At 43.8% G+C, this 26,984-nt stretch overlaps 2 protein-coding genes across 2 annotated transcripts; one reads left to right on the top strand and one right to left on the bottom strand.

Moving 5' to 3' along the window:
* Nucleotides 1-837: 837 nt before the first annotated feature.
* Nucleotides 838-19,054, top strand: PKN3 (protein kinase N3). Its single transcript, XM_084219733.1, has 22 exons — nt 838-1,258; nt 4,527-4,809; nt 5,349-5,497; nt 6,299-6,428; nt 6,541-6,692; nt 7,059-7,254; nt 7,551-7,739; nt 7,958-8,067; nt 8,545-8,688; nt 9,670-9,745; nt 11,117-11,303; nt 12,002-12,113; nt 12,910-12,986; nt 13,751-13,817; nt 14,373-14,464; nt 14,836-15,012; nt 15,100-15,162; nt 15,701-15,777; nt 16,276-16,418; nt 16,656-16,763; nt 17,328-17,408; nt 18,242-19,054. Exons 1-22 carry the CDS (start codon nt 953-955, stop codon nt 18,452-18,454), a joined length of 3,132 nt encoding a protein of 1,043 aa, XP_084075859.1. The 5' UTR covers nt 838-952; the 3' UTR covers nt 18,455-19,054.
* Nucleotides 19,055-20,117: 1,063 nt separating this feature from the next.
* On the bottom strand, nt 20,118-25,320 carry ZDHHC12 (zDHHC palmitoyltransferase 12). Its single transcript, XM_084219755.1, has 5 exons — nt 25,215-25,320; nt 24,748-24,884; nt 23,751-23,837; nt 22,460-22,626; nt 20,118-21,969 (listed from the first exon to the last, which is right to left on the bottom strand). Exons 1-5 carry the CDS (start codon nt 25,297-25,299, stop codon nt 21,660-21,662), a joined length of 786 nt encoding a protein of 261 aa, XP_084075881.1. The 5' UTR covers nt 25,300-25,320; the 3' UTR covers nt 20,118-21,659.
* Nucleotides 25,321-26,984: the final 1,664 nt, after the last annotated feature.

Genomic DNA, 26,984 nt, shown 5'->3' on the forward strand with positions numbered 1-26,984 from the left:
GTGTTCTAAATAGCATCAGGTTTCTGAAGGGTTTATATTAATCAAATGCACTTGCTTTATTAACAACAGGGGCATATTCAAAGGCTTTGTATTAGTTTAAGGCTTTATTAATTCAAGTCATTTAAACTAGGTTCAAATTTTAAATTTTATGATGAGTTCCTTTTATTAATTACTCAATTGAAAATCACTTACAAAATGTTTAGGCTAGAAAAACTTTTCTAATTAAGTAAAAGGAACACACTTCTGTTCATTAGTATATTTCTAAATTTGTATGTGGGAATACTACAAATACTACTACAATACCTCCAACTGCCTTCTGATTCACAGTTCTGCACTGCTCCATGATTGAAAAGCATATTATTAGGATAGTAACATTATGTAATACTGCTGAGGAGTGTCTTTAAACACCTGAAAACAACAAGTATATTTTTATTTTGTTTAAAGCACTGGGCTTGTGACACACAGTATGTTCTGTGTGATGCTGTGGCACTACTGCAGCACAGTGATTTTTCACTACGGCAGCCAGGGGATTTGCTGCCAGTCTCGCCAATGCATGTGGGAGTTTTTCACTCAAATATTCAGCAGAAACTGCGTGTGAAGCGGCAGCTCTGCAGGGGAAAACTTCCCCAGAGCCCAGCATCGCCCCGTCCCAGGGATGGGATGCAGGGATCCCGTCGCAAGCAGAGCTGCACTTCGCTGGTTCCCCTTCGAACAAGCGCCGGTCACGAGCCCCTGTGGGGAACTGAAAGTGGGAACCACCCGATGGCCTCAGCACAAAGGGCCCGGCTGGGGCCACCCGCGGGGCTTTCTGCTCCGGGCTTCCCGAGGGACGGAGCGGGGATCCGCCACTGTGCCTGCCGTCCCCTCCCTTCGGCACGGACCCGCGGCCTCTGCGCCACCGCGGGCACTGACCCCTCCAGCCTCTCTCCAGCCTGTCCTCCCGCGGCGGGCGATGTCCGGTACCTCCGCATCTACGGTGTCCTCGCTCCTTCCCGCCGCCTCACCGGACCTCGACCGCGCGTTTCTCCCCGGGACGGGCGGAGGCGGTGGCACCTCCTCAACCGGGGGCCGGAGCGGCGGCTGCCCCGGGGCCGTGTGGGGAAGGGCGGCTCCCGCTCCTCGTCCCGCTCCCGAGAGCTGCCCGCCGGCAGTTCCCCCGGGCCGCCCCCGCGAGAGGGCGCTGGCGGCGGACCCGGGACCGCCGAGTTTGAAAAGTGCCGGTCCGGGCGGAGCAATGGCGGCAATGGCGACCCCGCAGGTGAGCGCTGAGGGCTCGGGGGTGGCAGCGGGCCGAGCAGCGCCTTGGGGGAAGGCGGTCCCCGCGCCTTTTGGGGTTCCCTGTGCCCTTCAGGGGTCCCTGTACACTTTGGAGGTCCCTCCATCCTTGCCCCGCCGGGAAAGCACTGCGGCCCTGCGCCCTCTGGGTGTCCCTGTGTCCTTTGGGGGTCCCTCCATCCATCTCCCGCCGGGAAAATCCTGTGTCCCGCCCCGCCGGGAGCCCCCGCAGAGGCGGCTGTGGTGGGGGGCTTCACGCCGCTCCCCCTCCGCTCGCTTGGGAAGCTGGTGGGATGCCTTAAAAATGTTCCTCTTCGCCTCAGGGAAGTGGGGTTGGGGCCAAGTTGGTGCCCGCTGAGGAAATCTCTCGGCGTCGAGGAGGTGTCGGGGGCGAGGCGGCTGCTGGGGCTGGTGCGGGGCCGGGAGGGCAGCCAGGCTCTGGGCTGGGAAAACATTCGTGCCTGGAACAAGGTCCTCGGAGAGGGGGAGATGTTCTGCCCTCTTCCCTTGAGATGAAAGTTTCAAGCCTAATCTGGGAAAGAAGGGACAGAGAGACCGACACAAAGAGCGTTGGCTGCCGCCCGCCCGGGCTCTTCCCATCCCGGTGCTTCCTGGGCTCGCTGCTTCCAGCCCTCAGATTTGGAGTTGGGAAGGCTCCAGGCAGGACCACAAGTGTCTTTTTCCTAAGTTATCCGTGACTTTTTCTTGTAAGACGTGAATGTAGCTGGTATGAGGCTCCCCAACGTGGGTCTCATCCCTATGGCACAAAGTTGCTGTGAAAGATGGGATTTAAGATGTCCTGGGAATGTTTGGGCTGCAGGGAGGATGACAGCCTCACCGCTGGCTTATTAAATCAAATTATAAATCAATTTCTTTGTTGGTGGTGAAAGTGTAAAGGCCAGGACTGCTCTGAGCTTTGTGCAGGTGAAACTCATTTCCAAGCTGGGCATAATTAATGGGATGGGATCTCCCTGGCTGCAATCCAAAGGATTAAGTGTAACTCATGCTGCTGAAATTTTTGCTAGTTAGAAAGCAGTCTGGACACTGGGATATGACACGAGCCTGGCAGAAGTTCTGGGTGAGCTCCAGCATCCCCACTACAAGTGCCAAAAGCAAGCCAGTTTCAGCTACTTTGGGTATTTCTCTGCAAGCTGCAAATGCGTTTCAGGATTGTGTTGGTGACTGACCTTTCCAGGGAACCCAAGAACAGCTGCAGCACAGGCTGTGGCAGTGTCCTGACACCCCACTGAAATTCCTGAGCCAGAAGGCAAAATGGCTCAACCCAAATGCAAATTTGTCTTTCCCATGCTTCTCAAAGTGGAGTGTTTTATCTTCCTGGTGCAAACAATGTTCATGTTTTGGCACCCTCTGATCCGCAGAAGGGAAAATGGGGAAGTGAAACATGTTACATTCTAAATATAGAAATCTAGCCTGATGCATGAACTGATATTCAGATTAGTTTTTGGCAGAGACTGATGTAGAGGAAAATTGACCTGAGAACTGCTGAGACTGTACCTGTTCTCTGAATCAATACCCACAGCTTCATATTCAGCACCTTTTATTGGTATTACTGTTGTACCACTGCTCATTCCTTTAGTCTGAGTGGATCGGGGGGGGGGAAATTCTTACACCCATTTGCATAATTTGGATAGAAGATGAATCTATGTGATTTATTAGTTTTTTAAATGAGAATTGTAACCATCAAACTCCTTTTAGTAACTTGCTACAGACTGCATAAAGAGCTTTTTGATTTTCCAACTTAGGGCTGGTAAAGGTTGCCTGTGACTCAGGAACTCCATGATTCAAATTCTTCCTCACAAAACTTTGGATGTCTTTCAAAGCTCTGGCTTAGTTCCTGGCTTAACTAATTGGGCGAGAACTTCCTGAAATCAGGATGTTGGTCTGAACCTTTTTGTTTTGCTACCAATCTGAACAACTCCTATTTTGGCCATTGCAGCCAAAGCTTGGATTTAGGCCAACTTTTCAAATTGATTTTTTTCCCTTTTTTCTTTGTGCTATTGGACTGAAATTGTAGCAAAAACTAATCAAGGATGTTTGGTTGAGTCTTTGATTAAGTAATGGTTTCTGGAGGAGGCTTTGGGTGCGCAGCACACTCTGGAAGTGTCTCCATGTACATGAGTAACACAAAGCCAGCGTGGTTTGTTGTTGGAAATGTGGTCAACCAGTGACAGAATGTGAAAACAAGTCGGGATTCCTGAGCCCTGTCTTTAGGCACTGATGTGCTCTGTGATGTTAAGCCAATTACTGTGCAGTGCTTGACCACTTCTTTTGCATTTAAGCCATGGGTGTGAGTCATTAATAGGAGGTTATGAATGCATTCAGTGCTTTGGATGCCTTAAAGCTCTCTTCCTGTTGAAGGGAGAAGCACAAGCCTTGGTTGGATGTGTTCTGGTGTTGGGTAGCACCCTTAGGGATGCTTTGCAGCTCCTGTCTGAATCCAGTGTTTATTTGGGCAGTGAGATAAACCTCTGCTCTGCCCAAACTGGCTATGTCCAGTGTCTGTGACAGAGCAGCTCTATCCAGAGCTGTTGCTGAGCCATATCTCACTGGAGCAAGTTGTATTTGAAATGATGTAAAACAAAGCCCAGGACAAGAGTGAATGCCACTAATGCTACTAAAAATAATCAGTGTTTAACATGGCCTTTAGAGAACAGAGATTGAGACATTAGTCTGTTCAGCTTTTCAGACACAGCAAGAGTCAAACTTATTCTTTTGCTTGTTCATTTGTAGAAACAGCTGTAGGGCTTGCGTTTTTCTTCTTCAGGGGCAACAGCTGAGGGTTAACACATGCTTGTAGCATTCCTAAAAGCTCTAACAGATTAGCTGAGATATGTCTTTGAGCAGTCAGCATCAAGGCATAATCAGATAAAAATCTGTATCTAAAACATCAGACTGGTAAAAGGGCAGAACAAGAGCAAATATTGGCTGAACTTTGATTCTTGAAGAACAAAGATGTGTGTAGACATTAAATAACAAGGGGATGAGTAAAATGAAGGTTTTTCTCCATTATGGTTTAAAATTAAATTAAGGCATGTTAAGATCAAAGTTGTGCTCTGTCCTCTGCAATTGAAATGTAGGTTTGTCTTCTTGAAAAATTGGTGAAAAGATTGACTTGAGAATTTCTGAAAGAAATGAAGGAGTGGAATCTAATGAGGGTATTGCTGCAGTGTCATAAAAATGGTTGGACAGTGTTCTCTCTGAAATCCTCTTGCTCAATGCTCTCTCTGCAGGGCAGCTCTCTCTTGCAGCTGGGCAATGACGTGAACTTAATGGATCCAAGCTTCCAGCAGAAACTGGAGGGTGAGAAGGAGCTGCTTCGCCGGGCTATACAGAAGGAACTGAAGATTAAAGAGGGAGCAGAAAACCTGCGCAAAGCGACAACAGACAGAAAGAACCTTGTCCACATCGAGCACGTGCTGAAGTCTTCCAACCGAAAACTGGAACAGCTGCACTGGGAACTTCAGGAGCTCAACGCACGGATTTTGATACCAGACAAAGAGAAGAGTACAACAGGTAGTTCTTGGGTCTTGATTGACTGGAACATTCTCTTACAATGCTTCAATCTCTAGAGATATTGAATTGATATAGTCTTCTATTGAGGGCTCATGAGTAGTGGGAGCTTCTTGGTATTTAGCTGATGAAATTATCTGTGGTATAAAAAATTCAGAATGGTGCTATAAAGGTGAAAGGTAGTATAGGGAGAAAACCAGCTAAGAGTGGTGGGCATGGGCAATATTCAGGAATAGGTTGTAGGTGGAATTGAAAAGATTTGAATAGAATTTCTGGACAGTTCAACATCCAAGTATTTTATAGGATAATGAGTATAAAATTGGAAGAGTGCTTGTTAGGACTGGTTCATTGATAAATTAAGAAATATTTACAGATATGAGTTTGAGTTTCATTTGAAAGTGTTTCCCAATCAGTTTTGTAGACAAGACCTTTTTGTACCTTATTTTGTAGCCTAATTTTCCTTTGCAGAGTCACCCATCTGTAACCCGGTGAAATGAAATGAGACAAGATGACTAATGGTATTGATTGTGTTGTTTGTGCAGATGGATCTGTATCTCCAGATCCCTGTCTCTGGGAAAGAAACCCAGACCCCATGGCAAGGAAGGTTGAAGCTTTGAAAAAGCAGCTGCATATTGAAATGAAAGTGAAACAAGGAGCTGAGAACATGATCCAAATGTATTCAGCATCCAAGGTAAGCAGGAATAAAGAGCCATTTGGGAGCATGGATTACTGGATCAAAATTTGTATTTTAAGTCTATACACAAATCTCTCTCTGATAATTGATTTGGGAGAGAAATTAATTTGCAAAGATTGCTTGCCTGAATCCTAGCTCTGTACTTTCAGTCTCAGCATAATGACAGCACATAAGGGGGGTATAAGAGGTGCATTAAGTCACTGATGAGGAAAGAAAGCTAAGAAAGCACTAGTGTTGTAACTGAGTTAGTTGGTGTGATATTTTGATATCACTGAGTTGTTTAGGATAAAGCACAGCATGTGGTATCTCTTAATGTGAGAAAAATTTTCAGAGGTTTAGTGAATTTGTATTCATCTAATTTTTTGAGTTTGGCATAATCGTATTTAAAAGTCAAAAGATAATTTAAAACATTTCAAATCCAAGTTTATTATGAAGCTTAATTCAATAAGACCAGCAGTCTAAGAGGGCTGTGATATTTTAATGCGTTCAAAATCTCTGCTCTGCTTACAGAACACTGTAAGTGCAGTTAACCAGGGAACAAGGAGTCTCAGTGACTGCAGGATTTGATATTAACTGGGCATGTCCTTGACATGTCCTTTCCCTCTGCAAATGGAGATCGTGATCTCAGAGTCCTTGATCCTCAGTGGTGCCTCCTTTATGTAACCACTTGTGTATTCCATTTCAGAGTCAGTTAAGACCCTTTGTGCAAGTACCACCTCACCCTCATATGCAAGCACGTCATCATCACCCGTTTTTAGTGATCATGGTTCTCTCTCTGCATCTGATTCCTTTCGGCAGGAGCGGAAGCTGTTGGCTACAGCTCAGCAGATGCTTCAGGACAGCAAGACAAAGATTGAAATAATCCGCATGCACATTGTGAAAGTATCTCAGTCAGCAGGAGGGATGGAAGATACAGTGGATCCAGCAGGTAACATGCTTTAAATAACTGATACAGCCCACAACAGATGCAGACAGAACCCTAAGATCCACAGTACTTGGTTGATTTTCATCCTTGCCATGTTTACCTCCTGAATGGCCAGTGAAGATGGGGACCACCATCAGTGCTTTGGAGCTGCGGATTGAGGAGCTGAGGCATCACCTGCGCATTGAAGCTGCTGTAGCAGAGGGAGCAAAAAATGTGCTGAAGATCCTGGGGGGGAGTCGGGTACAGGATCGCAAGTTTTTGGCTGAGGTAAGCAGACATTGCTCAGGCCTTCTTGAGAGGGTGGTCTCGTGCCTCCACATTAGTGATTTAGCAAGAACGAGCAGGGTTAACCAAGTTACTAATTTAGGAATTTCCTGTCTCTCTTTCGAGACAGACTGGAATCACTTCCCCTTCTAGGGATAGCGTTCCTTGCTTTGGTGAAATTTCTCAGGAATATCAGAAGTGACACTGGTGGGAGTTCAAGCTCTATGGGAAAATATTTTGTCTGTATCCTGTATTAGCAAGATGTTGTCTTGTTGGGGTTTTTAAGCTTACTCCAGTTAATAACACCTGGTCTGCATGGCTCTACATGGAAAATTTCTGTCTGCTTTCTGTTCTCCTTCACACTGGTAGGCTCAGGGTCGTTTGCAAGAGTCCTCTCAGAAGATTGATCTGCTGCGCTTCTCCCTGGAACGTCAGCTCAGTGAGCTTTCTCCCGATCACCCAAAAAGAGCACTCATCAAACAGGAACTGGTAAACACTTCCTCCCTGGGAGCCCGGCATGGCAGCATGCAACCCACTTCAGTCATCAAACCTACAGCCCTTACAGGTAAAGGGATCCTGCATCACATGTTGTTGTGAGAAGGACAGAGAGAAATAGGAATTCTATTTTTTCTCATTGTTGTCATATGGACATTGGATTTTCTAGGAACTGGACTTCTGTCTTCTAGGTCAGGCAGAGCTTTCTGATCATACAGATTTGCAGTCTAATAATCTGGAGTCAATTTAAACTATTAATCAAGAAATCATGAATCTGAGAAATTCTGGGACCTCTTTGAGGTCAGACTGACTGGAATTACTTTATTTTTACATAATAATATTCCTTATTCTCTTAAAATTCCTCAGGAACACTGGAAGTGAGACTGATGGGGTGTCAGGATCTGTTGGAAAATGTTCCAGGACGTTCCCGAATGACAAGTTCTTCTCCCATCTGTGGCAGCCCAAGTGATTTGAGATCCCTTTCCCGGACACGAGTTGGCCTGGGCATCCATGGCCGTAGTGTTGCAGGAAAATACCGGAATGAAGAGCCAAGTAGTGAGTACAGGGTTCCCTGTGGACCTGCTAGTGCCATATCAGAGCAAGGGGGCTTCTCACTGGCTCAGCCTGATAGAAATGTTGTTATAAGAAACCAAATTTCTGCAAAACTAAGAGAGAAAATGAATTGCATTATGCCTGGTCCTCCTGGGACTCTCTTAGAAATTGGCTGGGATGAGAGATTAAACATTATAATCCATGTTTCCTCCTTTGTCCAGATGAGGTCCTTGCTGTGCTCAAAGTGGACAATAAAGTGGTTGGCCAAACAAACTGGGGACCAGTTAATAACCAGGCGTGGGACCAGAGCTTTGCTATTGAGCTGGACCGGGTAAGTCTGCCTGAGATTCATGTGGTGTTTATTTTTCCATTTAACCTTACCTGATTTGCTTGTTTAGCTGTCATTCCACTTAGCTCAACCCCGTATTGCTGCTGTCCCCATGTCTTTTGATTTGCCAGTTAGCTTCGCCTTCCCCTGAAGGCAGAGCATCACTGCCAGAGATTCAGCTTGAACAGCATCTGCTGTACTTCTCTCCTTATCTGAGCAGTTTTATTTCATCTTATCAGCAAAGTGGCTCTTAGGGATTTCTAAATGGGGACTCCAAGAGGGTCTGTAGCTAAGACGATCTAAAAACATCAAAAGCAGGGAACAGAAGCACTAAAGAAGTATTTTATGCATACTCTTTAGTTTACTGATTTTATTTTATTTATTATTTTTTTACAAATACATTTGCCATTTCTAGAGCATGGAGCAATATGTAATTATTCTGCCTTTGTTTTCTTCCCCACCATTCACCCATCCCACCAGTCTCGTGAGCTAGAAATTGCAATTTATTGGAGAGATTGGAGAGAACTCTGTGCAGTGAAGTTTTTACGTTTGGATGATTTTCTTGATAATGAACGTCATGGGATGTGCCTCTCGCTGGAGCCCCAAGGAATGCTTTTTGCAGAGGTATAAATGTAAGCTTTGTTTCTTTCTCAGAGAATTCTGTCTCTTTAGGGTGTCTGCCCTGAAAGCAGTTGTTCAACTCAGAGTACAAGGAATGGAAGGAGCAATAATCTAGAAGGGTAGAGTGATACCTGAAACCCTCTTGCATCAATAGCCTGTATAAGAATAAGGAACAATAGAATGGATGTGCACATGCCATAGCCTGGAGTGACTCCTCTTCAGCTGCTCCACTGTAACTATGTGTGTGTGTGTGTGTGTGTGTGTGTGTGTGCTGGGAAATCTGTTCGTTTTTATTTGCTTTCATTATGAGTCATTGGTGGCACTTTAATTAAACATATGGCTTAATGGTCAGGATTGAATCACAGAGACTGTAGAATCAGAGATCCAAACTCCCTCTGGCTATGCTTATTTTATCATCTTTCTGAGGCTAATAATAGTTTGAAGTACCATCAATGTAGAGATAATCTCGATAATCCCTTAAAAGCCGCAGTATTTTCTCCTTTGTGTTGTGATGAAAGTTCCTGTAGTTATCATTCCAAAGTAGGATCTAAACCTCATGTACCAAAATTTGCCTCCTCTCCCTGCCTTCTTGTTTTTTGTGGTTTGTTTGTGGCATTTGGTTGTGGTTTTTTTTGTTTTTACTTCTGTGCCATGAACTACTCTGTTAGTTACCCTACAAATGGGTGTGTTCTTTATGCATGGCTTCACAAATTTGATAAAGTTTTTGGGAAATACAATTTGGTCTTAATTCTGGGGCTTTTCTCAATTTCAGATAGAAGATAATTCCAGTCTCTAAACCCACAACTGAAGTAACAGCTGATTAGAGGGTGAATCTGGAATAACCAAGTTTGGAGTCTGGGATTGACTCGAGACTTACCAAACAGATAGAAATGGAGATTTTGATGAGAAAAAAGGCATGTGTGAAAATTTGGGTTTACAATTTAAATAGAGAATCATGAAAAATCTCTTTTGCTTCTCTTACAGGTCATGTTCTCTAATCCGGTCATTGAGAGGAAGCCAAAACTGCAGCGACAGAAGCGCATTTTCCCCAAACAGAAAGGTGAGGTGCTGGAGAACTGACTGTCCAGGGTGGGAGCAGGGGTTTGCACAAGCAGGTTCTGCTGTCCTACTCGATCTGAGAGATGTTAAAACTCTTTCTAATTACTGTGTATGTGAAAGTTTGTTCAGTCACATGAAGTGCAGGCAGTCTGGCTGCATCTCCATCTGTAATGTAATATTGTCATGGTGCTGCTACTCACAATTAACATTGCTAGGAAGATTTAATTGCTAGTTATTTAACAGACTACTTAGCTCTGAGACCTCCAGCAGAAGAAGGATGTGGACCTCTTGCAGCAAGGAGGACCACCAAGATGCTCAGAGGGCTGGAGCCTCTCTGCTTGGACACAGGCTGAGAGAATTGGGGCTGTTCAGCTCAGGAAGGCTCTCAGGAGACCTTGGAGCCCCTCCCAGGGCCTTAAAGAGGCTCCAAGAAAGCTGGAGAGGGACTTTGGACAGGGGTCTGGAGTGACAGGACAAAGGGAGAATGGCTTCCCACTGACAGGGCAGGATTAAATTGTTCCTTGTGAAGGTGGTGAGGCACAGAAAAACTGTGCCTGTGCCATCCCTGGAAGTGCCCAAGGTCAGGTTGGATGGGGCTTGGAACAACCTGGGATAGTGGAAGGTATCCCTGCCCATGGCATGGGGTTTGAATTAGATCCCTTCCAACCCAAACCATCCCATGATTCTATGAGAAGATCCAGGACTCAAACTGTACTAATTTAACCAGCCATGCTGTTACTGATGAAGAGATATTGGAAGGTTTTCTGGAAATCTCTGAATGACAGAACACTGTCGCATGAACAGGCTACTGACTGTCAAGTCTCTAGAGCTGGCATCTCAGACTTATGAGATTTATGGACTGGAATAGCTTGCATACTTTATTATTTCTCTGCAAATTCTTTCTTGTGAAGCTGAATAAGGTGTAACTTTACATACTGAGTTTTTGTGGCAGTGGGGATAAATGAGATTTTATATTTACACTCTTCAGGAAGTAGTAAAAATAATTAAAATATCCCAAATATTTTACTCTTTTTAACACATTTTCAGAAACTTGCTGTTAGCAGGCTGCATAATTAAAATGCAGTGTTGAAAGAGAAGAAAACCTGACTTGAAGTAAAATCAATTTTTAATATTCTATTCAATTTCAAGTTGAAGATTGTTATAGTATTATATGGAGCTGAACTTAGGTGAAATAGCAGATCTGTTTCATCATCATTAATTTTATTCCCTGAAGAAGAGCCCATTCTCCCAAGAGTGAACTACCCTTTTGGGGTAACCCCCAGGTGTCTAGTTGAAAACTAGAGTTTAACACTATGTGAGACTGTAATTTATGTGTTGTAATCTTACTGATGTTTGACTCTGACTCCTGCAGGGAAGGAATTTCTCCGAGCTCCTCAAATGAACATGAATGTTGCAGCTTGGGGTCGCCTGATGATGAGTTTCCTCCCTCCCTGTAGTTCCATCAGCACGCTGAGTCCCCCACTTCATGATCCCAATCACACAGACTTTCCTCCAATTTCCCCACAAAGTCATGGTGATTCAGTGTCCAAATTGAGTAGGTAAGTGATGTCCTGAGTGTTGGAATGGGTGTGGAGTAGATCTTAAAATTCTGTTGCACCTTACTGAGGTGGAAGAAGACATTGATGTGAAAAATTTATCTGTCTAAAAAAAAAAGATGTACAGTTTCTGTGTTCTAAAGGAAAGAAAATTCCATTCGTTAAATGGCTTCATCACTGCAGTAACTGAGCTATGCAAGGTCACCATGTGATTGTTGTGATAAAAAATGCACTCTGCTTTCATGAGTAATGTAGCACTCAGAAGGGACATAGCTGAGATTTTGAATGTGCTGTAGAAGAAAATTTCCCCCAAAATATATATTTTTTAAATTGAATCAGTTATTCTTTAAAGAGATTATTCCCACTGACGCAAAAGACCAAGGAAAGAAAAAAAAACATTACTCAGTTACTGTGTTGCTATTAAAATCAATATTTCTTTAAAGACTTATTTCTACATACCTGTGTTTCATTAATTTTATAGCATCAGAGAGCCTGAGTTAGAATGTGAATCTAACCAGGTTTTAATTAATTTAGGAGAGAATATGTCTTGTTGGTACTTCACAGACTAACGGTGTGAGCCAGGGAGTCCTGTTGTCCAGTGATTTGGACTGAACTAGCACAGCAGAGGTGATGCAAAGGTGTCTGTGTGCAATGCTCTGCCCTAAGGCAAAATCTCCTTCAATTCTGTCTTACAAATGCAGTGACTTCCCTGTGGCTAAGCTTGCATTTGCTGATGAAGCACCACCGAAGCCTCCACGCCTTTTTCTGATGGCCAACTCCAAGGAATCAGCGCCGTCTCCTGCAGATTCTCCGGTAACCATCTGGGCTAGTTGGGAATGTTGTCTTTGCTGGTTGGTGTTCTTTCAAAGTCCTGTTCTTCTAACTTATTACTGAAGAAATTTGCTATACTTTAGGCAGGTGCCTCATTAACTGGCTGATCTCCAGGAATTCAGAATCCAGTGAATCATTTTGGTATGGAGTCTTCAAAAAGAGTTGCACGGGGTTTTTTCCCTCTCTTTTAAAAAAACTATAACTTGTTTTTCTTGGAGAAGCAAAATGGGAGGTAGGTCAGCATTGGGAGTTCAGGGCAAGAATACAGAACAGACTGCACAGAGAAAGCAGGGAAGGAGGGTCAGCAGGCTTTCAGAAGCAAATGAGGTTCTTTGTCATTAAAGAAACTCGGCAAAACCAAGAGTAGCTCTACTTTTCTCTCAGGAATGAGCAGGAAATTTCTTTGAGCAGTAAAATGACCTGTTCTGCCACCTGTTTGTACCCTTTCTCATTTGGCTTTTGTGATAGATGAAACTGCATTCTTTGATCATTGTGACTCTTGACATCTAGGAAGTAAATGTTCTATCCTAGACTTTTAAAAGTGTTTATTTTCAAAGATTTGACCCTATAAAAATTATTGTATGTGGAAATAGTTTTGTGTGCTTGTAGATAATCTGTTTTTATGCTACTTACATCCAAGCAGAGGCAATGACCATCTGCAAGAATATGTCTGTGGTCATGCTGGATCCTGACAGAGGAGAAAAGTTGGATGTGGGTGTTCAGGTTAGACTTGGTGATTCCAGAGAATGACCCACTGTATTTTTCTTTCTCCTTCTAGTGCCTGAAGAGGCTACATGTTGAGGAGAAGTCTTGCAGCTCTCCTGTAACAGGATTTCCAATCCCAGCGTCTCCAAGGTAACTGTGGATAGCATGGGCTGTCTCAGATCACAGATTAAAGAGTCACTGGGCTCAAATTTTTGAACATAAAGTCTAAAATTCTGCTCAACATGTGCTTTGGTTTCTCAGCAGCAAATTTTTAATGCTGAGTGTGGACAATACAATGAAGAATCTTCTCTGAGCTTCACTTGTCTAAATGTCTGCTGTGTCTTATCTGTTCATTAAGCCAAATACTGAGCCTCTTGGTACACTGTGCACTGCAGTGTAACAGGTGATTTAGTAGGAGGTAAAGCCATTTAGCTGTTTTCAAGGGCTTCCTTATGTTTAAGTGCTGTTGTGTAGTATACTTAGATCTGTCTGTGTGCTAAGTAATACATTCCAGAACTACTTTTGGCATCCCTCACACTATCTATTTCTATTGATTTGCAGTACATTGTCTCTTATTATGATGGGAGGCATAAAACGGGAAGTTGATTATAGTCTGTGGCACTTATACAGACACATTTTGTTTAAAACAGGGATACACAGCAGTAAATATACCCAGACAAGTAAAACACCAATTTACCATCGTTGAAAAAAGACAATTTCCTTACATCACGGTTACCTTCTTCTTTCTTAAGTGGCAAAACAGCAGCACAAGCTTTAGTTGTCAGGATTAGGTGGTTGGCACAGTTGTTTGCTTTCCTTTTTGCCATACAGAGCTTCTTTCCTTGACACAAACACACACTCTGATATCTGCTCATGCATCTCTTGGGTACTGTCTCTTCTCTGTTTTTCTGCAGGAAAAGGACAGTTCAGCTGGAGGATTTTCACTGCATTGCTGTGTTGGGCCGTGGCCACTTTGGGAAGGTAGTAGAGAAGTCCACTTTGGAGGAGGGCAGTGGTTGTGACAGTGGGGCTCTGTCTGATGGTCTGAATAGAAACACTGCAGGACAGGAGAGATCTGTTGTAGTGCAGATATGGAACAAGAAACCCAGCCCAGCCACATAAGCAGCTGGTAACTGTTGTTAACACTCAAAATTCTTGAGGATTTGTGCCTTCAAAGCCTGGAGGAGGCTGTCCTGAGAGTGTTAAATCAAGTCACACCATTACCATTTCTTTCATGAGGATCACTAGTGGAAGAGCTCCATTCCCAAAACTTTGCATAGCTCCCTCTGTGAGAACTCTGAGGTGCTCCTAAAGCACTGGGCCAGCTGTGATAGTGCTGTTTGGGAGAAGGACATAACTTACACTGACATCCTTCTGGACTGCTGCAAAACAGAAGTGCTGTGTTTTTCGAGTTCCTTGAGTTTGGTTTTGAGGATGTCTGGAGTGGATGGAAATAGCTGGCATCAATTTGAGTTAAAGTAATCTTATAAGGAAATACAAGATTGCTTAAAGTACAGCTTTTCTGTTGTCTTTCAGGTACTGCTGGCCCGATACAAGGCAACTGGGAAGCTGTATGCCATCAAAGCCTTGAAGAAAAAAGACATTATTAGGAGAGATGAAATTGATAGGTGAGCTTTGTTTAGAGATGGTAGTATTGCCAGAGGCTACATTACCACAACTGTAATCAAATGTTAGCAGGTATGGTACTGGCTGTGTACTTGCTGTGGTACTCTCAAGGTTAAATGTGACCTTAAGACTTGGATAACTAAAATCAGAAATAAGGAAACTTAGAATGGTGTCTAACTTTTGTAAAAATGACACCTGAAGAACACTCTAAAACTCGAGGTTTGGAAGTATGTAAGATAAATATTATATTAACCCTCACTTTTTATTTCTCTGACTTCAGATGTAAAGATTTTCTTCGTCCTCTCTTTCTCAAAACAGGCTTTTCTGCTGAGTCTGTTTAGCACTGACATTTTCATTCTTTGAATCTTGGCAGCTTGAACTGTGAGAAGCGGATATTTGAGGTGGTCAATTCTTCTGATCATCCATTCCTTGTGAACATGTTTGCATGTTTCCAGACCCCTCACCATGCCTGTTTCGTGATGGAATACACTCCAGGTGGGGATCTGATGATGCGCATACACGAAGATGTCTTTCCAGAGCATATGGCACAGTGAGTTAGAATTGCTCTTGTCTCCAGGCACTATAAATTTTTAACTTGAATCTCATATATTGCCTGATAACTATTTCTGTCTTTTAGGTTTTATACAGCCTGTGTAGTCTTGGGGCTCCAGTTCTTGCATGAGAAGAAAATTGTTTATAGGTAATGCAGCAGAGACTCAAGACAGTTCAGCAACTTGAAGGTTGATTTTTCCTATGGCTGTGTCTGGAGCTCACTTTCTCGCTGGGGTTTCTAATCTTTCTGCCTGTCTTTATTTTCCCTGTCACTATCAGCATGTTAATCGTGCTCACAGTAGAAAAAGTCACCTAGAAGCTATTCATCTGGCATGTTGCAGGTGATTAATCCTCTGTGACATGTCAATACATTCTGGGGGGCACCTGTAAGTCACTGCTTTCTTTTCACTGGAAGAGGTAATTTGTCATGTTGTTGTGGGAGCTCTTTTCCAGATGAATAATCCCCACCCAGCTCCACGCTGCTTTTTGAGCCTTTAGTTTAGGGAAAACATCAGTCAGTTAAGGGGAATCTTCCAAATAATGCACGATTAAACCAAATGTAGACTTTACTCAATCTAGATTTTATTCTCTTCATTAACATCTACCTTCTGCCTCGCAAAAAAGCCATGTTGGGTGGCAATCCTCAGTCTTCATTCTCTGTTTTCTTTCATCTTCTTGGCTTGCAGGGACCTGAAATTGGATAATCTCCTTTTAGATGCTGAAGGATTTGTGAAGATTGCAGATTTTGGATTGTGTAAGGAAGGTGAGTAACTGGAGAAGCTTAAATTGAACCATCAGGATCAGTTTAGGATCTGGGCTTTAGTAGGTGTTTGTGTGTAACTTGTATTGATCCCCATTTTAAAAAGTAATATCAAAAAAGCCAAACAACAAAAAGCCCCTCACCTGTCTGACCCTGATGAATTTGGAAAGAATACCTTGTTTTGTAATCTTCAGGAGACTTATGAAAGCATTTAAAATGTGCTTGTTTGCTCAAAGGAGCCAGAATATAGGATCATATAAAACAAGCAGATGAGTAAATGAGCAATGGAATGTGCAGGAAGTTCCCTTGGGTTTGCTCTTTATGTCTGTATATTTGTTATTTGGAGTCGTTGGGGGCCTCAGGTTTCACACTTCTCACTTGCAATTCCCCTTACCCAGGTAACAACATCAGGTGACAAACTACAGCTTTCAGGAGGTGAGGCTGCATCAGATCCATTTAGTAATTTGTGCTGGATTTTACCAAAGTGTCCTTTTCCTACAGGAATAGGTTTTGGAGACCGGACAAACACCTTCTGTGGCACCCCTGAGTTTCTGGCCCCGGAAGTGCTGACAGACGTCTCGTACACGCGGGCAGTGGACTGGTGGGGCCTGGGTGTGCTCATTTATGAGATGCTTGTTGGTGAGGTAAGACCAGCTTCCCTCAGGGGATCTCACTAACCAGGCTTGGGGACCCAACCACCCGAGGTAAATATTGCTATATGTAGCCAGCTATTTATTAGTACTTCAGTTACATTTTTCTCATTCATTGTGCTTACCAAACAGTAATTAATGAATCCATACAACTCCCTGGTATTCTCATGCCTATTTAATAGTGAGGAATGGGTGCTATGTGAATTGAATAATAGAATGTCCCAATTGCAGTCACCATTCCCTGGAGATGATGAGGAGGAAGTCTTTGACAGCATTGTCAATGATGAAGTCCGATATCCACGATTCCTTTCAACTGAAGCACTTTCCATAATCCGTAAGGTAAAGGGCTACTGGGTCTCTGGGAGCCTGAGGAATTTGCATTTACTGTGTAAGTGGATCCATAGGGACTTGATTAGGACTGTACAGCATTTCTGTGTGTAATCTGGAGCTGCCTACATAGGCTAAGGAAATATTTAAAATTTGCACGTATTTTCCCTCCCTTCTCTTTACGTAAATGCAGTTCTTCCGTGTAAGGATGACTAAGCAGGCTGCTTACTGTTCCTGCTAAGTCTGGCACAGAGCAGTGTTGATTCAAGGGCAAGAATGTCAGAGCCATTCAGTGGAGATGACTGGATTCAGTTTTTGAATGTGACCCCATAGTCTCAGGTGCACAATTAAGCTGAGATGCTCCATGCAGTTTATGGCAGGTATCTTATCACTGTTGGCAAATTGTTTACAAGAAACTAGGTCTGAGTTATTCCTGGCAGATGATGACCTTGGTGCAAAGTGAGAATGAGGAAATACCGAGGGTTCAGCCCACCTCCTTTCTTTTGTTTTTCTCTCTGGAAGATTATTTCTGCCCATTCTGGTTCCCATTGTTTAATTTTGAACTGATATCTGCAGCTGCTTCGGAAATGTCCAGAGCGTAGACTGGGAGCAGGGGAAAAAGATGCAGAAGAGATTAAAATTCAGCCCTTTTTTAAGGTAGGAACTTGGTTTATACCTCTCCCTTGTTTCTTGTGTTTGAGCAGAGAGCGATTTGTTCTCTGTTGGTATTGAGGCTTATTTCCCTTTATTATCAGGGAGATCTTATTGATAGTTTCTGTTGCACCTCCTTGCTTCATTCAGGAATACGTGTTTCAAGTCTTGTTTGAAATGACATCCCCCAAGTCTGTTTTCTGGGATCTTTATGCTTTCAGAGTCAGTTTATTTCTGATTGTGCTGTTTCTATGTACAAATATACTTAACTTTAGAGACATGAACAAATATTCCTTTTAAAATTAAACTGCAGCATCAGAGATGTTATCTAGTGATCACAGTGGTTGTCAGTCAGTCTATTTGATCACCTCCATTTGCAGAATACACATGACTCTTAAGAGAAACGGAGGCTAAATTGCTTTGTATCAGGGGTATGTGTTTGTTCCAGGCAAAGGTGTTGCCATCCCTCCTCAATATTACTCATCTGTCCAAAAGTTTTTAGCCTTATAACCCTTGTCTGGCTTTGCACTGGAGCAAGAAAAGAACTTGGATGTCACCAGAAATTTCTGGGATCCACAGATCCACCTGACCATGGCTCAGCTGTAGTTTTGTCCCTCTTAAATACAGTTGTAGCTGTAAAATACACTGCATGGATTCTCTGCACTACTTCCTGTGATGTTTGTTTTGGGCCTTTTTTCAGTTCTCTCTCTTTTTTTAATTAGTAGAACTAAGACAGGTTGCAAGTGATCTGTAAGGGAGGCTGCAGTTCTCCCTCTGACTTTGACATTTCATAAATAATGTTTGTGTCAATCTGGCCTGTTGCCTTCCTTTTCTTACAGGGAATTGATTGGAATGCCTTGTTTGCCAGGAGGCTGAAGCCCCCCTTTGTGCCCACACTTAAAGATCCAACTGACATCAGCAACTTCGATGAAGAGTTCACTTCCCAAAAGCCAATCCTTACTCCTCCTGAGGAGGTTTCTCTCCTAACCCAGAAGGAGCAGACTGTCTTCAAGGACTTTGACTTTGTTTCCAGACATCTTCTAGATGTGTGATTCCTGGGCTACAAAAACATGAAGAGATTGTTACTACCTTGAGAGAGCATAGAGAAGACTTTGCAGGGCCGGTGGAAAAGCCAGCAGGATTTGTAGTAGAGGTAGTGCTGATGGCCCCAGGATGAGGTACCCTGCAAGCTGAATTAACCTGCTGTGGGTTTTCCAGCCTCATGAGTTGAAAGGATCCTGGATGTCATTACCTTTAAGGAATAATTAACGTTTGATGGGGTATATCTTCCTCTGTTACTGAATGTAGATGAAATTTGGAATTTAAGCTAGACTTGAAATCAAATCATCTCTGCAACCCAGGTTACTCTTTGCAAAAAGCCTAAGTAAGTAGTGTGATTTTTAAAGTTGTAGCATAGCAGGGGAGTGGCCACTCTTACTGATTTTCTAGAGATGCATTCCCTCCTGGTAATGATTGTATGCCATTTCCCACTCATAAAAATGTGTATGCCAGACAAGGAATGGATTTTAACACTACCAAGACAATGATGTTTGATAATGATCCAAGTGATTTATTGGAAGGAAGATGAATCTTTCTATTTAAGGATGCCAACTCTTAGCTACTGTTTATAATGATATCAAACTACACAGCTTTGCACATTTTTTTCTTTTTTGAAAATAAAGATACCTTTCTATATAATAAATATTCAGCTTTTCATCTCCTTTATGTCAGCTGAATGTTTCAAATCAGGGCTAACCAAAATGCTGAACAGGCAGGACCTTTGTTTTCTCCATAAATGCCAGTAGTAATATTTTTCTTTCTTCCTTCTCACTCAGGTTATCTGTGTACATGTTGCATGGTGTCATCAGCTGAGAGATACCAATGAACAGTCAGTTTATGTCTCCACAGATTTTATCAGTGTGGACATCCTGTATAATTTTTAGGGACAGCTAAGTAATGACAGTCAGTGCTGGAAAATCAGTGAGTTAAAGGTGATTTCATTGCCTCATAATCTGTCTTGTAATTATACTTGATAAGATACATTTTCATGTCCTAAATTCATAATGTTAGCTTATTGGGCAAAAAGGGAAGGGTTTTTAGAGAAAAGGCATCTGATGCAAACAAGGACACAATCGTTGCTCTTTCAGTTTTTCACCAGATGGAGACAGGAGTGGAACTAAGGCAACTGTGCTGTAGCTGGAGACAAGGATCTAGGGAATTGTTAAGCCAAGGCAGGTCCCAGTGCTTCAGGACTTGGTGAGGTAAGAGCTCTGTTTGTGCAAACCAGAGATATTTCACTCTCAACCTAGATTTTCTATTTTCAGAGCCAAGTATAGCTGCTTCTGAAAATTCCCATGTACAAAGATCCTTTCAACCTCCTGCTCACCCTGGCAGTGCACTGGCCTGTTTAGAGCAGGATACACGTTTTCCTCACTCTTGTTGGAGTGGCAGTTGCTGTTGGCCTCTGTGGTGTATTTTGTGGCTTTAGTTCAAGGCCACTGTGCAGTAGCACAGTGGATTGTTAGCACAGATGAAGCCTAGAACTTGGATTCAAAGAAAGAGTCATAGACAATTTAAAAATGAATTTTTAATATTTTATTTTATAATTTATGGTTGAGTAAAAAAAAAGGTAAATTAACACCCAGGTGTATTTTAAAGACAGAGCAAAACTGCTTTGAGCTGTTGTACCTGCTGATAAACTCTCACTTGGCTGATACCTGAAGAACCAGGAATTGCAGTGTGACAGATAATCCACACTTTAGCAGGTACCACAGCAACACAAGCATACTGCAGAATACTTCTGAATGGTGTACATTTCTTTACAAAAACAATCCTTAGCATTCTGATATCCCTCTGATAAGGCTTCTACCCTGAACAAAGCAGACGGTGCACAGATTACAAACTCTGGAGCTGGTTAAAAAGGGGATCTTTTGCTGCATTTAAATTGCTTTTGGACTGTCGTGCTGTATTAGTAACTACACTATTTTTTCATGAGTGTTCATCAGCTTTAAACCCTGAGTGCTTCTGAGTTGGTGTTAATTCCTGAGCCAAGACAATTAAGGCACACGATAATTTTAACTAACATTTTGTTGCGGTGATTTTTCTTGTTTTGTTTGTTTTTGTTTTAACAAAAAAGGGTCAGGACTAAAATTCACACCACAGCCTTTTTTGTTTTAAAGCTAAGATTGGTCAACCCAAACTTCCTTTTCATTCCCCATGGAAATCTGAAGTATGACCTTTTATTTCAATGGAAAACAGATCCTCTTGCTGCTGTCCTAAAAGCTGTCAGCATCTCTCATCACAGGACCTGGCAGCTTTTCTCTTGCATTGAAATTGTATTACTTTATTAAAACATCACTAGTGAGTTGAGGTAGTAGTAGTTTTACCAACAGTGTTATTTTAGTTAGGCATGGGGTACCCACCTCTGCTCCTGCTTCTCTCCTTGCAGCAAGCTACAGCAAAGGCCTGAGCCCAATGTTATCTGCAGAAATAACTCAGTAGCCAAGGATTACTTTTCTGTCCAAGGAAAAGTGATGGTATCATTCTTCACTGACTTGATTCAAAACAGTGAATTGTTAGCAGCATCATCAACTTAAAAAGCTGTGAGGAAGCTGCTCAGGGCATCACAAAATACAGGTTAATTATCTCAAGATTAACTGGATGTCTTACAGCTCTTTCTTATGTACATTAACAATATTAAGCCTCAAGTCTTCATGGAAAGCATTAAGTTGAGGCATGTGGACAAAATAAAATTTGCTTTTGACTCTCTAAATATTTACTCAAATATTTCTCTTGCATGACTGATGCTACTGCCAAAAGGCACTGCAGTTCTCACAGTTAGAACTTGGCTGAAAAAAGGCACAGGAATTACACTGATCCTGGCTGGTTTTATGTGTAATTGCTGCTGTTCCCTAGCTGCAAAAGGCAAGGGAGACCTTGGAGAAGTGGAACACGAACAGTCACACTAATCTTGCATTTCTTCTGGAGAGATGTGGATGCACTTAACAAAAGGAAATAAATTTAGAGATACCTTGCTCAGTCTGGAAATCAGCTCTGCTGGCTTTTTTCTTCCCAGAACTGTATTCTTGCCTTTAACATTATTGTTTATATATAAAAAAATAACCCTGACTATCCCTGAAAGCTTGTTGAGCAGGTTGCATAGTCCACAATGTGTTAAAGTTCAGTGCAAGGAAACAGCAGCCATTGCATTAGCAAAGTTTTACCCAGCAGCCTGCCAGGTGTGTTGGCACACTGGGACTAGACAAGCTCACTGTTCTTGTGAAAGTAGATGTTCTCCCATGCAGTCAGGTGGCGTGAACAGAAGAATCTCCTGAGATTGAGGATTATCCCTTGGTCAAAGGGGTTCTCCAGCTCCGAGTGCTGCAGGTAGGAGATGCGGTGGTAAGACATGAACTCCCAGGTCGTGGTGTTGCATGAGATCAGGTACAGATGGGAAACAAGCAGCAGCAGGACCACAATGGTGAATATGAATATCAGGAGGAAGGACACAAGGAGGAAAATGTTGTGCTGCAGCCACTCCCAGGATTGTTCAAAGTAGAGGCCTGACCTTTCAATTCAAACAGAAATAAATCTGTAGTTAAAGAAGCAGAACTAATTTCCTAAACTAAGCAAACCTGATGACACATTTGATTCATAACTAATGAGCTGCTAATAATCCTTGACTACAGAGAGTTAATATACTACAGAATATACTATGAAGTCCTGAGAGATTGCACCACAGGGATTGGAAGCTAAATTTAGAAGATTCTGTTTCCCTGACAGCTGTGAGACACAATCACCCTGGGTTAACTCCTCTCCTGAACAGCTGGAACCCTGTTGGAGTTTCCAGCTCTTGAATGTGTAAACAAAGATCATGTTACAGGGACTGAAGCAAAATGAACAATGAAACCTAAATTACCAGAGACTGCTCAAGATTAGGGAGCTCTAGGATGCAAAAGAGGGTGAGGATCCAGAGCCAGTCTATGTTCTATGCCAGCTCAAGGAGCACTACAACTTTCAGCAATCTCAGAGGTCCAAAAGCCATCTCCCAGCCTTACCAAGCAACATGGCCTCCCCACATCAGAACCACGAGCTGCACACTCAGGTAAACTATGAAGAGGGGGTGATTCCTTTCTCCTACACAGTTCTCAAGCCAGGGGCAGTGATGGTCGTAGCGCCGCACACAGTGCTGGCACAGCTGGCAGTGCTTGGCTCGCATGGGTTGCTGCAAAACACAACCAGGAAAAGAAAAAACTCACTGGCTATAGTTCATGGCTGTCCCACTCCCATTTAATAGAAGAGAACATCATACAAATCTCTTTCCCCACAACATTGTCCCTAAAACACTTGTTTGTGAGACACGGCACATCAACATTGCTAAGACAAATCAAAGGAATTGTGATTCTCCTGGTCAAGACCCAAATCACTGGCATTCAAATTAAGTGATCCTCCCACACTCCTCCTATCTACACATTTTCTTTATTATCCACCTATTACAGAAAGTCCAGCGTTCCAAGGAGGGAGACAAAGCCAATCAGTGTAGTCAGGAAAGCATGAGCCAGAGTATTGAGGTGAAAAACTAGAACCACTACTATCAAACAGAGTGGGATGTGATCTTTTTGGGGATGTACAGAGAAGTGCCTCCATGTAAGTACAGACACTCACACAGAAAACAGCTCAACTACCAGGCACAGAGAAGGTGAAAGACCTGGCTGAGAAAAGCAGTGCTTCCTAGGATTTGTCCCCTGCAGTGTATAAATGCTTTGCCAGTTTTTCTTCTTGCAATAAGCTCATTCCTCTTCGTTGATACTCTTCGGGAATTTATGGGAGCTGGGGTAGTGCTTAATTTCATTAAACTGATAAGGATCACTCTGAAAACAAGCCTTTCTAGGCTTAGGCAAACTGTTTTAAGAGCTAATATCATTGCTGTAATTTCACCTTCATGTTGTCTTTTACCATTCAGGCCAATGTTTTGTTGTTTTAAAGCTCTGAACCAGTTCACAACAATAAGCAGTTCCCACGTATTACACTCAGCTGCTTTTCTGACTATCAAAGTATTTTCAAAATAACTTCTTTGACAGTACTGCAAGGTCTGGCTGACATGGGAGTAAGAATGTGGAGTACAATTTTCTCATGGCAAAAAAAAGATTCTTGTTTCTATAAGCCAGCAGGGACTTGTTTCAGCCTTGGAAAACTGACCTGTGTGCCAATATCCATCACTACTACTTGCGTAGCTACACAGTCTGCCCAGCCTCCTCTAAGCAGCAATTACAGACCACCAACAGCAGCTGAAGAACAAGCTTTCAAATCACTCATCCCTTCCTCTTCCAGCATGTTCTGGATGCCCACCTTCACCAGGCAGTAACCACAGCGCCGCAGCTTAACGTCACCTGGAATCTGAGGGATCACCACACCTTGTCCTTTATCTTCACCTTCCTACAAAAAAGAGAAAGGAAGGGACTGAGGAGGGTTCTTGGGCTCCTGTCTAAGTATGATTGAGCTGTCTTGCTGCATACTTTTACTTAACAGTTACACAGTGCTTGTTATCTCTATCATTAGGAACAAAATAATTCATTAGAATACCTACAGAAGCTGCTGACAGTTATGGTACAGTGAGAGAGAACAGATTACTGTAACCCTCCAAAGAATGTCTGCAGAGAGGCACAAATAACTGTGGACAAGATATAGTCTGGGACAAAAACAAGGTTAGACTTCACTTCTAAACACAGTAACGTCTTTTTTTGTATGAGCAGTGCTAATTAGTCATACATAGCCAACACTGACATTAATGATGGATGACTGAGATTGATAATGCTTCTGTCCTACAGTCTATAAGGCAGTGAACCTTGAACAGACTAGCAGTTACTGAAACTTTGCATCTCCATTTATTTCACCGTAACTTGTTTGTGGATGTGTCCTCTGAGAAGGCAACAAATCCATAAAGAGTTCAATAAATAGAGCTGCAGAGAGCACTGTCTGCCAAGCCTGCCCTTCAGTTCGGGGCTTTTTTTGCACTTGTACCACTTAGCAGTGGTTATTGTAAAATAGGTCATATACACATTCCACAGGGCACTGCTCTAGGAGAGGACTTGAGCTCAAATGGCACAGTTATGTACAAGGGAAGTGTGGAGTGAAAGGCACACTTAAAGCCTGTAAACCCTACTGCTGTTATCAAATACCAGTGTGAGACAGTCTGTCCTCATCCCCAAAGGTCTGTGCATGTGTCCTTCATGCCAGCACAACAGAAATTGTTTCAGATTGTTTTTTATCTACCAGAGTGGGAAAAGTAGAAAAGCCAATAGACTTTACAGCTATTCCACTTTGTTCTGTTCATGAAGGGATCTACCTTCACTTCCTCTTCAGGCTTAACAAAACCTGGATCCATGAGAGACACCTTGAAGTACAGTAGGATCGAGCATAAAACCAGCAAAACGAAGATCAGCGGCTGAAGCAGCTCCCCGCGCTCCTCTTGCTTTTGCAGATCTAAAAGGTACCCGTAAAAGACAGAGAGCAGCAGTTCCTTGTGAACCGTCCTGGATTTTTCTCTCTAGCCTCAACAAAGGGGTCCCGAATCTATGAAGAGGAAATGGGGAGAGACCAGGCGGAGAGAGGAGAGGCTGAGAAGGGGCTCCCAGACCCCGCCGCTCTCGAGGCACCCCCAGGCCGCAGCCGGGCTCAGCCCGTGTCCCGTAGGGGCCGCCCGGCCCAGCCGCGCTCCCCATCCCCCGCCCTCCATGCCCGTTTTCCGCCTGCCCCCGGGGCGGAGCGGCCCCGGCCGCCCCCTCCCCGCAGCCCGGGCGGGCCCCGCCTCACCCGTGCGGTGCAGGAGGAGCCCGAGCGCCAGGGCCGCGCTCAGGGCCGTGTGTGCCACTCGCACCGTGCGCCCGCCGGGGCCCATGGCTCCCCCCGGCGTCACCGGCTCCGGGGCTCCGCCGGCCGGGAAGGCCTCCGGGCAGCGCTGGCAGGGCCGGACGGGACACGAGCAGCGCCCCGAGGCGGGGCCAGGGCGGTCCAGCCCTGCGGGGGAGGCTCCGCTGGGCTGTCGGACTGGTTCCACGCCCAGAGCGGGCCCGCGTTCTGCCGGCTCGGACTCGGCAAACACCGGGAGCCGGGCTCGCCTGGCTCCTTTTGTCCCCCACACCGCCCCGGCGTTGTTGTGCCCTCCGAGCCGGCCCTGTCGGCCTTTCATCCCGGAACGTGTTTCATGAGCCCTTCCCGCGTGTCCTTCCGCCCTCACCCCGGGCCCTCGGGCGCAGGGCTGGGCAAACTGTTCAGAACCTCCTTTACACCGGCGCAGACGCTGCTGGGTGTACTGAGCTGGGGAAGGGGCGGGCAGCAGGTGCTGCTCAAAGGCTCCTCGAGGTGGTTCCCGAGGTGCTGCTCTGCGTTAATCCTGCTCTCGCTAATGTGGTTATTCCATGTGTCGGTTTCCAGCCCCCGAGAAGAAGCGCGGAGAGGCTGTGCCTGGCTGGGAGCAGCCCATTAACCAAACAGCGCCTGCAGAACGTCTGACATAACTCCAGGAGGGATTTGCTCTGGTTGAGATGGCTGCAGGAGGCTCCTGGCTGCCTGAGGTCATTGAACTCCCCCGAGGGCTGCCGAGGGAAGCAGGTGTGTATGTATAGACTCTTCTCAGCTAGAACAGACACCTAAAAGCAATTGAATTGCACCTTTGATTTTTGTCTCTTGCTAACAATAAAAAAACCCACCAAGGTGACTATAGTGCATATATATTTACACTTTGAGTGTCTAAGGGAGATGAATGTTATCACAGATCTTTAACAGTTCCAAAATCAGTGCTTTTTAACTCTTTTCACTTTTAACATAGCTATACTTTGCTGCTTTTGTTACCTTTTTCCCAATAACATTTTGGAAAGAAATATAATATTCATTATAAATTTACTCTCCAGCAGCTGGTAGTGAATTCCTTGGTATTGTTTGCCCACAAATTGATTATTTTACTCTCTTCATTAGTCAGTGTTGATGCCAGGAAAGCACCTGGTTTTGTGGGTCACTTAAATGGTTTACCTGAGACAGCTGGGTTGAAATGTTAACAGAAATTATCAACTAAATTTCCAGCAATCATTCAAACTATGTTTTGTTTTTTTTTAAATTCTAGGTAAATGCAAAGCTGATGGCCCTCTTCCCTCAGACACTTCAGGTTGTACTGGTGCTCAGAAAAAGGTGGGTAGTGTCTTTCCTTCTTCGCAGAGAGGTGTAAATTTCAAAGCTTAATGAAAGCAATTTGAGTAGTAATAATATTGTCCACTTAAAAGTAGAAACATTTTGATGTTCTAGAATAATCTGTCCTAAGGAATATATTCTCACTCTCTTTGTGATTAAAATAATTTGGTCCATGTTACTCTTTTTATCTTCTCCTTCAGCTTTGAAACCTGACTTGCAGAGATCAGGGGTCATCTCTTTTACACACTCCTTTACAGACTCCACAGTGACCACTGAATTAAGTGGCACTGAGCCCTTCCAGGACCAGGGTCTTAGGAAGAAAGCCAGGCTGGCCTTAAAGCAGATTGGCTTAAGTGCTCAGATCCTGCCCCTTACAAAGCCCAGGCTGTGGAGTGTGAA

The sequence above is a fragment of the Fringilla coelebs genome, assembly GCF_963513975.1.
Source record: "Fringilla coelebs genome assembly, chromosome: 21".
NCBI classification, from domain to species: Eukaryota; Metazoa; Chordata; class Aves; order Passeriformes; family Fringillidae; genus Fringilla; species Fringilla coelebs.

What these genes read in the sequence shown, in the direction of transcription:
- PKN3 (XM_084219733.1), top strand. Translation starts at nt 953, where the DNA reads ATGTCCGGTACCTCCGCATCTACGGTGTCCTCGCTCCTTCCCGCCGCC. An exon ending in AGATACAGTGGATCCAGCAG is followed by an intron (nt 6,429 to 6,540) that starts GTAACATGCTTT and finishes CTGAATGGCCAG; the next exon opens with TGAAGATGGGGACCACCATC. An exon ending in AAGGAATGCTTTTTGCAGAG is followed by an intron (nt 8,689 to 9,669) that starts GTATAAATGTAA and finishes CTTCTCTTACAG; the next exon opens with GTCATGTTCTCTAATCCGGT.
- ZDHHC12 (XM_084219755.1), bottom strand. Translation starts at nt 25,299, where the DNA reads ATGGGCCCCGGCGGGCGCACGGTGCGAGTGGCACACACGGCCCTGAGC. An exon ending in AGCCTGAAGAGGAAGTGAAG is followed by an intron (nt 23,838 to 24,747) that starts GTAGATCCCTTC and finishes TCTTTTTTGTAG; the next exon opens with GAAGGTGAAGATAAAGGACA. An exon ending in TGGGGAGGCCATGTTGCTTG is followed by an intron (nt 21,970 to 22,459) that starts GTAAGGCTGGGA and finishes TTGAATTGAAAG; the next exon opens with GTCAGGCCTCTACTTTGAAC.